At 37.1% G+C, this 13004-nt stretch overlaps 1 protein-coding gene and 1 long non-coding RNA gene across 3 annotated transcripts in view; one reads left to right on the top strand and one right to left on the bottom strand.

The window, feature by feature from the left end:
* LOC119544579 overlaps nucleotides 1–13004 on the top strand; it is a 94865-nt gene that overhangs the window by 11334 nt on the left and 70527 nt on the right. The window lies entirely within an intron of this gene.
* ACMSD (aminocarboxymuconate semialdehyde decarboxylase) overlaps nucleotides 449–13004 on the bottom strand; it is a 128813-nt gene continuing 116257 nt past the window's right edge. For both annotated transcript variants that reach the window (XM_037850032.1, XM_037850033.1), the window contains 2 exons: nucleotides 7465–7563; nucleotides 449–992 (listed from right to left, as the gene is read on the bottom strand). In XM_037850032.1, the coding sequence (XP_037705960.1) occupies nucleotides 930–992; nucleotides 7465–7563 (162 nt within the window). In that variant the 3' untranslated portion in view covers nucleotides 449–929. The remainder of the gene's footprint in view (nucleotides 993–7464; nucleotides 7564–13004) is intronic.

Below are 13004 nucleotides of genomic sequence, written 5' to 3'. Positions count from 1 at the left end.
CAGTATCTGGCTGAAGCTTGCATAAGAGTAACCTCCAGAAGAACCTCTTGACTCTGTTTGAAATCTCTTAGCCACTGAAACTATTTTGTTTCATTTCTCTTCCCCCTTTTGATCAAGAAGGCTTTCTCAGTCTCACGGTGCCAGGGCCAGGCTCATCCCTGAGAATCATGTCCCATGTTGCCAGAGGAGACTTACACCCATAGGAGTTATGTCCCCTCATAGTGGGGAGGGTAGTGAGTTTATTTGCAGAGTTTGATTTAGAGAGAGAGAGAGTGCACAGTAGTTTGAGTCCAAATCAAATTCCTCTTACTGAAACTTCTTTGACACTAAGCTATATTGCTTAGTAATTATTCCATGAATATATGTCTTATTTCCTTAACTGTTCTGAAGGCTCCTTGAGGTTATGGAATATGTATGCCATGTATTTTGTGAAATCTAAAGCATTCCCAGCTCAGTTCTGGGCTAATGGAAGGTATTAAAAGTCATTAACAACAGGTTTTTTTTTTTTAAAAGTCATCCTTGCCTCCTCAAAAACAAAAACAAAAACAAACAAAAAACCCCAGTTTTTTGGGAGCTGTGTTAATATATACTTGCTCAAAGTGGAAAACCTACCTGAGCCCTCCAGGATGAATCTCATTTTGGTCTTTGTCCATATGTCATTAATGACATTTAATTTTTTATTTCTATCAGATTAATTAAAAAAGCACTGGGAAAATTATTCATTTTCTATTCACATGTGAAGCAATGTGTTGCTTTTTCAGAATGAAACCACTTCTGAATATTTAGTTATGAATAAGTTTGGATATTTGGTAATGTTCTGTATCTGGGTAAAATATTTCAAAATAGGATTTTAGTAATGGATATGTGATACATATTTTAAAACAAACATAGAATAGCTTCTTGAAAATTTGCCTTTGTAGTAAATCCAGTTATTCAAATTCTTTTCTTTCAAGCCCCAAAAATTCTAGGGCATTTCCAGCTTTGAGTTTATCCTGAAAAAAAAAAAGAAAATGTTTTATTTTAAAGAATTATTGGTCGTTTTAAAATAATTTGTTGAGTACCTTTATCAGGTTTTAAAAAAATTAGCTCCCCCAAATGAGAGGAAAATATTAGCAGATTAAACAGTTAACGTCTTATAAAAATCCTCTTGATTCGTGTCAAAATTTAGATTTATTTGAAATCTAAATCTGAAACTTGATTGTAAAGGGAGAGGAAGTGACTTAGAAGGAGGAGACCTCTCTTAGGAAAATCCCCTTTTAAGAAATCTCTAGAGGACCCTCTAATGGGTCTTAAGGACTAGTTAGAGGCAAATACAGAGAAAATGTACAGTTTAGGTCTGTGAGGCAAGAGGGCTGGAAACTGCCTAGAAGTCCTCTAGTCATCCCCAACCTTCTAAGATATGTGTTGTCCTTTCACATGGACCTGAATAAAAGGTAAGCTCTTTTGGAGAAGAAAAATGATATAGATGAGGAGTCTCAAAATATTGTACAAATCTGTACATCTCATAAATTTCACATGAGAAAAGGACTCTCCAAATTTTATTTGGCCTTCTCCCCAGCTACAAATTATATCACCTCCTTAGTAGGAGTGCCCGTAATTTGAGTGGTAACTTCATCATATCCTATTTGATAAGTGTCCAGCTTGCAAAAGGCAGGCATATAACAGAGTGGAAAGAAACCTGTATAGGGTCATGTAACATCCATGCAACTTAACGTATACCTATATTCTATTACCACTTCAGGGTTCTTAGATAGCCACGAAGAGTGGGTGATTCAAGGCAGGAAACTCTTACTTGGGGTCTTCCCTGATCCACACTTGGCCATCCTCCTCTGGAGGAAGATTTCAGAAGATATTATTGCTGCCCTTCCTTCTCTGAGAAACCATTTTTACCTTTTAAAATAAGTTGGTACCAAGTATCCTTTGAAGGAGATACACTTTGGTTTGTTGGATGGAGAACTCATGCCGGATTTAGGAGGTTAAGGATTGCGTCTCTGTGCTGCAACCCAACAGTTAAATCAAAATGGACAAATTACTCAACCGTAAATCTCATTTTCCTTCTGCATCTACGTGGTGGAATGCATATATGTATCTCCCACTGGGCTTATCAAATGGATTTACTTTATCTTATTTTAGCAGTAATACCTTCGCATGGTTCAAAATTCAAGAGGTATAAAATGCTTCCTTCCACTACTACCACCCAGTCACCACTTTCTCTTTCCAGACATAGGTTTTGTCTCTTTTTCCAGAGATAGTTTTTAAATGCAGTTTTATTGAGATATATTCACACAGTATAGAAACCATCCAAATTATACAATCACTGGATCATAGTATCATCACATAGTTGTGCATACACCCCCATGATCAAATTTAGAACTTTCCAGAGATATTTTATACATATATTTAGGAATATAAATATTCTTTTCTCCTTATACACAAATGGAAATATTCTATATGCATAGTTTTACATCTTGCTTTTTAACTTAAAATCTTAGACATTGAGTTCTGATTCTTTTTTATGTTGCATAGATTCCACTGTATAGATATATTATTATTTAACTATTGTCCAATAGATGGTTTTCAGTCTTTTGTTATTACATTGTTACAATGAGTAACCTTGTACAGATTGCCATTTCGAATTTGTGACAATATAAAAATCTTTTATGTGAGCTTTTTTTAAAAACTTGAAAGTGATAAGCCAATAAAAATTAATAATAAGAGGCATAATATGATTATTATTCCAGTAAAGTCTAATCAGGCTACTTGGGGGTGATCTAATTTTGGTTTAGTTTTGGTTAAATGTATAGAAAGTGTTTCATTTTCAACCTTTGTTGTATATTTAGCAATTTCTCTTGCTATTTCTTCTTTAACCCACTGATTGTTTAGGAGTGTGTTGTTTAACCTCCAGGTATTTGTGAATTTTCTAAGTCTCTGATGGTTATTGACTTCTAATTGTATTCCATTGTGGTCAGAGAATGTGCTTTGAATAATTTCAATCTTTTTAAATTTATTGAGGCTTGTTTTATGTCCCAGCATATGATCTATTCTGGAGAAAGTTCCGTGAGCACTAGAAAAGTATGTGTATCCTGGTGATTTGGGATGTAATGTCCTGTAGATGTCTGTTAAATCTAATTCATTTATCAGATTGTTTAGGTTTTCAATTTCCTTATTGGTCTTCTGTCTGGTTGATCTATCTATAGGAGAGAGTGATGTGTTGAAGTCTCCCACAATTATTGTGGAAACATCAATTGCTTCCTTTAGTTTTGCCAATGTTTCTCTCATGTATTTTGTGGCACCTTGATTGGGTGCATAGACATTTACGATTGTTATTTCTTCTTGCTGAATTGCCCCTTTTATTAGTATGTAGTGGCCTTCTTTGTCTCTCAAAACATCCCTGCATTTGAAGTCTATTTTATCTGAGATTAATATTGCTACACCTGCTTTCTTTTGGCTGTAGCTTGCATGAAATATTTTTTTCCATCCTTTCACTTTCAATTTCTTTGTGTCCCTGTGTCTAAGATGAGTCTCTTGTATGCAACATATTGATGGTTCATTTTTTTTGATCCATTCTGCGAATCTATATCTTTTAATTGGGGAGTTTAATCCATTTACATTCAACGTTAAAACCGTGAAGGCATTTCTTGAATCGGCCATCTTATCCTTTGGATTATGTTTGCCATATTTTTCCCTCTCTCTATTAATATCCTTTATTGTACCCATACCGAATCTCTTTAGTACTGAACCTTTCTCCAAGTCTCTCTGTCCTGTCTTTGTTTCTCTGTCTGTAGGGCTCCCTTTAGTATCTCCAGTAGGGCAGGTCTCTTGTTAGCAAATTCTCTCAGCATTTCTTTGTCTGTGAAAAATTTAAGCTCTCCCTCAAATTTGAAGGAGAGCTTTGCTGGATAAAGTATTCTTGGCTGGAAATTCCTCTCTCTCAGAATTTTAAATATATCGTGCCATTGCCTTCTCGCCTCCATGGTGGCTGCTGAGTAGTCACTACTTAGTCTTATGCTGTTTCCTTTGTATGTGGTGAATTGCTTTTCTCTTGCTGCTTTCAGAACTTGCTCCTTCTCTTCTATGTTTGACAGTGTGATCAGTATATGTCTCGGAGTGGGTTTTTTTGGATTTATTCTATTTGGAGTTCGCTGAGCATTTATGATTTGTGTATTTATGTTGTTTAGAAGATTTGGGAAGTTTTCCCCAACAATTTCTTTGAATACTCTTCCTAGACCTTTACCCTTTTCTTCCCCTTCTGGGACACCAATGAGTCTTATATTCGGACGTTTCATATTATCTATCATATCCCTGAGGTCCATTTCGAGTTTTTCAATTTTTTTCCCCATTCTTTCTTTTATGCTTTCATTTTCCATTCTGTCATCTTCCAGGTCACTGATTCGTTGTTCAACTTCCTCTAGTCTTGTACTATGAGTGTCCAGAATCTTTTTAATTTGGTCAACAGTTTCTTTAATTTCCATAAGATCATCCATTTTTTTATTTAGTCTTGCAATGTCTTCTTTATGCTCTTCTAGGGTCTTCTTGATTTCCTTCATATCCCGTACTAGGGTCTCATTGTTCATCTTTAGTTCTTTGAGTAGCTGCTCTAGGTGTGTCTCTTCTGGTCTTTTGATTTGGGTGCTTGGGCTTGGGTTATCCATATCGTCTGGTTTTTTCATATGCTTTATAATTTTCTGTTGTTTTTGGCCTCGTGGCATTTGCTGTCCTTGATAGGGTTCTTTTAGGGTTTGTAGACCAGTTGAAGTCCTTATCTCTAATTTATCAGATCTACAGCTTCGTGGAGTACACTTTCTCTAACTAACCAGCAGGTGGCGTCCACGAGCCACCTGTTCTCCACAAGCCAGATCTCCCCTGCTTAGCCTTTTTGGTGAGTGGGGGAGTGAGTCTTGTGGGGCCCAATTGGTGTCCCAAGCTTGCGTGTGTAGTTGGTGTTGCCTGCCCTGTATGTGGGGCGTGTTTCTGGGCAGTCGGGGAGGGGGGGTGGCCCTAACAATCAAATCTCCCTGATGGTCCTAGAGTTTTAAAGCTACTGTAATAGTCTAATCCTTCAGTTCAGTCCTGCCACAGTTTGTCTCTGCCACTGACCCACAAGTCTTTGGTATTGGCGTATGGCTCCTGAGACTTGCAAGTGGGCCCCTCTTCCAGGCTGTGCACCCCGGGTCCTCTGTTGAGGGATGACTGTGCTATGTCACAGGTGAGTGCCGTCCCCCCAGGGCAGTTCTGGGCTGCTGGGCTGTGTTGGGAGGCTCCCAGTCTGCTCAAATGATGGCTGAATGGGGCTCTGTTAATTCACACTGCTCCCCCTTCCCAGCTCTGGGACATTCAGCTGAGGTTGCAGGGAAGGCTAATGTCCACGCCCAGTTTTGTGGTGTGTGCCTGTTATTTGAAGCACTTCCGTCACACTGGGTTGTCTGGGGCAGCTCTGGGCTATGGGGCTGGCGATGGGCAGGAGTGTTTCCTGTCCACCAGGATGGTGGCTGTGAGCGGACACCCCCCTTTTCTTGGGAAGTTGTGTTGTTTAGTGAATTTTCTCAGCCACTGGATTATTGCCTTTTGTCTCAGAGCTCTCTTAGTTCTGCTCTTGACTTGACGTGCCCAAATTTCAATTCTTTGAAGCTTTCTGTATTGAGCTTCTTAGAGTAATTGTTTTAGAAAAAGCAAAAAGGATTTAAAAAAAAAAAAAAAAAAAAAAAAAAAAAACGGCCCTCCTCAGAGATCTAATGGGTTATTGAAATGCTAATAGACAAAGCAACCAGGGCCATTAAGGAAAGGTGCCCTGGGCAGAGAGATCAGCCTTGCTTCGGGATTTGCATATGCGCCTCAAGGCCTGATCTCCGCCCTTCCCCTTTCTGTGTTCACCAGAACTCCAAAAATCCTCTGCTTTTACTTTGGAGCTTCTCGTGTTGTTTTCCTTCTATGCCCGTCTCCTCTCTGCTGGGCTGGCTGCTCTCAGAGTCTCTGGTGTCTGGCCTCAGTCTATCTATGGTTGGAGTTTGAATCAGTAGAATGAGTTTCCGATGAGAGCAGCCACTGCAATTCTCCCTTCTCCTTCCTGGAGCTGACAGCCCCTCCTCCCCCGGGACTGAGCCTGGCAGGGAGGGGCGCGGGTCCCCTGGCCGCAAAAACTTACAGATTTCGCTGATCTCAGCAGTTCCACGTTTTCATGAGTGTTGTATGAAGTATGCCCAAAGACAGATTGCTCTGTGGTGTCCAGTCCACGCAGTTCCTGGCTTTTTACCTACTTTCCTGGAGGAGTAACTAAAACATACAGCTCACCAGTCTGCCATCTTGCCCCGCCCTCTTATGGTCCTTTATACAAACCACCTCAACCTTTGTTGTAAAAAAAGTAAATTTAAAATCTCAGGTAGATGCCCCTCTGCAGATCTCTACCCCTCTGGACCACCACCTCTGAAGACTGTTTCCTGTTCATAAGTCCTAATAAATCTATGCCTATTTAAAAAAAAATAAAAAATCTCAGGTAGAGATTTCTACTTGAATACATAAACATTTAATAATTCAATACTTTCAGTGCCTTAAGGTGGGTAAGTGCCAGAGGGCACATTTCTTGAGTAAAACAGTCTGAGGGTTCTCAGTTAAAAACTTGTAGCTAGTGTATTTGGTGTCTATTGATGTGCTTCAGGCCTATTGAGAAGATTTGATGGTTTTATTCTTAAGGATTAAAGCAGTGAGTTAAAGCTCAAGGGAACTTTTGGATTGTAGTTCATAAGAAAGATGAGAATTATGTAAGAAGATTATGACTAAGACTATTGGAAGATCCATTTTGTTTATATATCCCCATGTTTGCCCTTTTGCCATTCCTGACTCTTGGTAGTGATTGGTGGTGACACCATGTAGGAAGACTCTGTGTTTTGGGGGGAGCGGGAGGAGGAGAGGTAACGGTAAGGGAGAGAAGTCTGAAGAGACTGCATCTCATTCTAAACCCATCTTGGTTTAGGAGCCTCAGGGGTAGACTAGATGGTGGCAGCATTATAGCACTTAAAAAAAAAATCATTTATCCACCCTAAAAGGCAAATGCTGAAAAAAAAATTTAGTTATTTGAGGGTTATGATTCCATGATCTTGTTAATCAAGATTTTAGTCTCAGTAGCTCAATCATTGTAGACTTTCAGTTTCAAAGGTTTGTAACAAATATTAAAAGAAAAATTTTGAAATTATTTTTCTGATTCATCTGACATGCAAGCATAAATATATGCTTCTTTACAGTTCTTTCTTGCTTTTATGAATTTAGTTGTACTAGGTTGACTTTCAGCTTTTTTTTCCCCACTTTCCTTTGCCCTTTACTAGTTTTTCTGGATGTAGAGTTAACAGTTCCAGGAATATTAAGGGTAAAGGTTCTCCAGTTCTTTGCTATCACATGTCAAAGTACCCTGAAAACAAACCCAATTAGGGCAGGAAAAATCAGGAGGAAGACTATAAAGTAAAAGACATTTACTTTTGTTTCTTCATCAAATTCTTCCATAGACTCTATCAATTTCCCAGGTTCCAGCTCACCTAGTGGAAAGGGGTAATCAGATCCCAAAATGACTTTATCCTGGAAAAAATAAAATGTGTTATCATCAGTTATGATGTTTACCTCCTGTAAAATTAATTGAACTTTCTTATTACAAGGACTTTTATGGTAAAATAACAAACATAAAACTGGTCTAAAATTTTGAAGATTTAACACATTCAAAATGTATCATTACCTTCTCTCCAGAAGGTGTCACTATGAGATTTTAAATCAACCCCTATCTTCCCTTCTCTTTTTTCTTTCCTTCTTTCCCTCCCTCCCTTCCTTCCTTCCTACTTTCCAAATGAAATACAGAATACTGAAATATAAGAAGCAGGTTTTTGTTTACTAAAACATACAGATGGCTTCAGATGAAATTAAGAATTCTACCTTTAAGTGATGCATTGCAATTGATCCCACAATTTCTGCAAACATACTAGTTCAAAATGAGAAATAAAAAACAAGTAACTAGATGAAAAGTCAAAAAGCAAACAAAAACCAATTCTTGTTTCTATAATCTGGGTTTTGTCTGTTTTTTTAAAATAATATAGCTTCAAATTTCCATTTGACACTTTGTACAACAGCCTTGTCCACATCTACAACTATATTAAGCAGTACGTTAACCAATGTGCTAGAATCCAGGTGTACCCAGGTCAACAAAACAGATGTAATTTCTGCCTCAGGGAACTTATGATCCAGTGAGAAAGATGGATATTTGGAACAGTAATGTCAGTCTTTCAAAATATAATATTAGAAACAAAGTAAATTTTGAACTAGATATTTTACTTCCAAAATTGTATCCCACTCACACAGATGTACTAGAATATATACAGGGAAATTAATTGCAGTGTGGTTTGTAACAGAAAAAGACCAACCAGCTAAATTATAGTATATCCAAAAAAAAAAATGCATGAGGATTATCTACATATACTGAAAAGGAATAATATTCAAGTTGTATTGTAAAGAGGGAAAAAAAAGTCTAGAACAATGTGTGTACGAAGCTCCTATTTCTGTTTTTAAGAAGGGACTTAACGACGCATAAATACATGTTTGTATGAATACAGTCTATTTCAGGAATAGATAGCTAAGAATCAGGTAATATTAGTTGCCTACCAGGAGAGGACTGTGAGTTGGGTTGGGCAGGAAATTTCCCATTAAAAAAAGAAATATATGTATAATTCACATATAATAAAATTCACCCTAAGTATACGATTCAGCGGTTTTTAGTATATTCACAAAATTGTGTAATCATCACCACTGTGTATTTCCAGACCATTTATATCACCCCCCCCCCCAATAAACTCCATAATCCCTCCTCTGCCTAGTCTCTGGAAAACATGAATCTACTCTCTATCTCTATGGAAGTGCCTTTTCTAGACATTTCATATAAATGAAATTATACAATATGTAGCCCTCTTTCATTTAGCATAATTCTTTCAAGGTTTCTCTGTTGTAGTATGAGTCAATACTTCATTCCTTTTTATTGCTAAAATTCTGTTGTGTAAATATACACGTTTATCCATTCGTCAGATAATGGGCATTTGGTTGGTTTCCACTTTCAGCTGTTATGAATAATGCTTCTATGAACATTTGAATACAAGTTTTTGAATAGACATATGCTTTCATTTTTCTTGGGTTTATCCCTAGGAGTGGAATTGCTGGACCATATGATATCCAATTTCTCCATGTCCTTGCAAGCATTTGTTATTGTCTATCTCTTTGATGATAGCAATGCTAGTGCATATGAAGTATCTCATTGTGGTTTTGATATGTATTTCCCTAATTACTAATTATTTTGAGCACCTATTCATGTGCTTATTGTCCACTTGTATGTCTTCTTTGGAGATGTCTCTATTCAAATCCTTTGCCCATTTTTAAAATGGGTTATTTGTCTTTTTATTATTGAGTTGTAAGAGTTCTTTATATCTTCTGGATACTAGACCTTTATCAGATATATGGTTTGTAAATATTTTCTCCCACTATTAGGTTGTCTTTTCTTGAGAGTGTCCTTTGAGACACAAATATTTTTGTTTTTTTAAATTCCACTTTAATTTTTTTATATAGGGAGAGGTAGGAATCTACCTTCATTCTTTTCAGTATGGATATCCAGTTTTCCAAGTACCATTTGTGGAAGAAAGCATTCTTTCCCTATTGAGTGGACTTGGCATCCTTGTCAGAAATCAATTGGCCATAGTTTTAAGGATTTATTTCTGACCTTTCAATTCAGTTTCATTGGTCTGTATGTCTGCCCTTGTCTAGTACCATGCTGTTTTTTTAAATACATTTTTTTATTGTGAAATTTAACATATATACATAACAGTGATAACTTTCAAAGTATGATTTAACAAGTAGTAGTTAGAGAGCAAATTTCAAAGAATGTTATTGGTTACAGTTCCACAATTTCAGCTATTTCCTTCTAGCTATTCTATAATGTAGCATCTAAAAAATTATTTATATGAAGATTCAGTATTCATAATCCTTTGTTAAATCCTATCTTGTCTGTTACTACCCCTTTCTCTCATTTAATCACTTTCTTGATCTTCAGAGGTGTCTAGGCAGTGACCACCCTAACTTCTTCACATTGAAAAGGGGTGTTGACATTATGGAAAGGGGGGCTGCATCTGGTTGTTGTTCTTAAAGAGGCTATTGCCTCTGGGTTTTAGGACTTGTGTGGCATAGGAACTGTGATGGTTAGGTTCATGTGTCAACTTGGCCAGATGATGGTACCTAGTTGTCTGGTCAAGCAGGAACTGGCCTAACTGTTACTGCAAGGACACTTGTGGCTGGTTAATAAACCAGAAGGCTGGTTTATTAAATCATCAGTCAATAGATTGCATCTGTGACTGATAACATCAATAAGGGCATCCTTCTGCAATGAGAGAATTCAATAACCTGGATTTAATCCTATCAGTTGAAGACTTTTAAGGGAGAAGAGAGAGAACTTTCACTTCTTCTTCAGCCAGCCAGCCTCTCCTAGGGAGTTCATCAAAGACCTTCATCAGAGTTGCCAGCTTGCTGCCTGCCCTACGGAATTTGGACTAGTGAATTCTGCCCTATGGAATTGGACTCATGCATCCTGCCCTATGGAATTTGCACTTGTGCATCCTCACAGTTTGTGAGACACTTTAATAAAATCTCATATTTACAGGTATCTCCTGTTTTGGTTGTTTCCCTAGAGAATCCTAACTAACACAGGAACACTCCAGTGGATTTAAGTTTATGAGAGATAAACTTAGTGAGTGAAACTTTCACAGAATCTCAGGCACCTAGGTATTTTGGGCTCCTGTTAGTTAGGGTATAGCATACTGTGGCCATTTGGGATCTCTAGCTGGATCTTGCATAAGAGTAACCTCCAGCATAGCCTCTCTACTCTATTTGAAACCTCTTAGCTGCTGTAACCTTATTTTGTTACCTTTCTTTTCTCCCTTTTTGTCAAGAAGGCATTTTCACTCCCTTGATGCCAGGGCCAGGCTCATTCTTGGGAGTCATGCCCCATGTTACCAGGGAGATTCACTCCCCTGGGAGTCATGTCCCACTTAGGAGGGAGGGTAATGAATTTATTTACAGAGTTGGGCTTAGAGAGAGAAAGGCCACATGTGAACAACAAAAGAGGTTCTCTGGAGGTGACTCTTAGGCATAATGTATAGAAAGGCTTAGCCTTCCATTTACAGCCCTAAATTTCACAAGAGCAAGCCTCAAGATTGAGGGCTTGTCTTATTAAGTAGGGGATTCCTATTTTCACATAGCATAGATTCTGTCTAAGATAAATGATCAGTGTCTCACATTATCTTCACTTAGTTGTACAATCATCCTCACTCTCAGTTTTAAATAATTATCATAATGCAAAACATCCCATAGCTCCTATCAGCTGCTAATTATTCCTAGTATTAGTATAGTGCTGCTAAGATATTCCTATTAAATATAGTCTATAATATGTAATGGGTAGTGGTATATGGAAAAACCATGCTGTTTTGATTACTGTAGCTTTGTAATAAATTTTAAAATCAGAAAGTGTGAGCCATCCAATTCTGTTCTTTATCAAAAAGTTTTTGGCTATTTGGGGCTGCTTATCCTTCAAAATAAATTTGATTATTGGTTTTTCCATTCCTGTAAAAAAGGCTATTGGACTTTTGATTTGAAATGCATTGAATCTGTAAATCGCTTTGGGTAGAAATGACATCTTAACAAAGTTTAGTCTTCCAATCCATAAGCATGGGCTGTCCTTCCATTTATTTAAGTTTTCTTTAATTTCTTTCAGCAATGTTTTGTAGTTTTCCATGTACAAGGCCTTTACATTCTTGGTTAAATATATTCCTAGATATTTGATTCTTAGTTGCTGTTGTAAGTGAAATTGTTTTATTTTCTCTTTGGATTGTTCATTACTAGTGTATAGAAACACCACTCATTTTGCATGTTGATCTTATATCCCACCACTTTGCTGAACTCATTTATTAGCTTTGTTAAGGATTTGTCAGGATTTTCACTATATAGGATCATGTGATCTGCAAATAGGAAAGTTCTACTCCTTCCTTTCCAATTTGGATACCTTTTTTTTTTTAATTGCCTAATAGTTCTGGCTAGAACTTCAAGCACAATGTTGAATAGCAGTGGTGACAATGGGCATCCTTGTCTTTTTCTTTATCTTAGGAAGAAAGATTTCAGTCTTTTACCATTGAGTATGATGTTAGCTTTGGGTTTTTTATATATGCTTTGTAACATGTTGAGGAAGTTTTCCTTCTATTTATAGTTTACTGAGTGTAATAGTGGGGTATTACATTAAGTGCTTTTCTTATGTTAAACTACCCTTGCATACCTGGGGTAAATCCCACTTGATCATGGTGTGTAATTTTTAAAATATGCTGTTGGATTTGGTTTGCTAGTATTTTGCTGAGCATTTTGCATCAACATTCATAAAGGATATTGGTCTGTAAATTTTTTTTTCTCGGGGTGTCTTTATCCGGCTTTGATATTAGGGTGATGTGGCCTTATAGAATGAGTTAAGAAATGTTCTTTCATCTTCAGCTTTTTGGAAGAGTTAGAGAAGGATTGGTGTTAATTTTTCTTGGCATGTTTGGCAAAATCCACCAGTGAAGCCATCTGGTCTTGGACTTTTCTTTGCTGGGAGGTTTTTTGTTTGTTTGTTTGTTTGTTTGTTGTTGCTTCTGTCAACAGTATTATTTTTTAATGTAATTTTATTGAAATATATTCACATACCACACAGTCATCCAAAATGTACAGTTGTCAGTTTCATCATATAGTTGTGCATTCAACACAACAATTTTTGAACATTTTCAGCACTCCAAAAAATAAAAATGAAAATAAGAGAAGAAAATGAAAGTAAAAGAGAACATTCAAAGCATCCCATAGCCCTCCACTCCCCCTCATTTACTTCTTTTTAATTGAAATGTATTCACATACCATACAGTCATCCAAAGTGTAAAAAAATTGTTCACAGTATCATCATATAGTTGTGCATTCATCAC

Source organism: Choloepus didactylus, chromosome 9, assembly GCF_015220235.1.
Source record: "Choloepus didactylus isolate mChoDid1 chromosome 9, mChoDid1.pri, whole genome shotgun sequence".
NCBI classification, from domain to species: Eukaryota; Metazoa; Chordata; class Mammalia; order Pilosa; family Megalonychidae; genus Choloepus; species Choloepus didactylus.
This window is presented reverse-complemented; position numbering and strand designations above follow the sequence as displayed.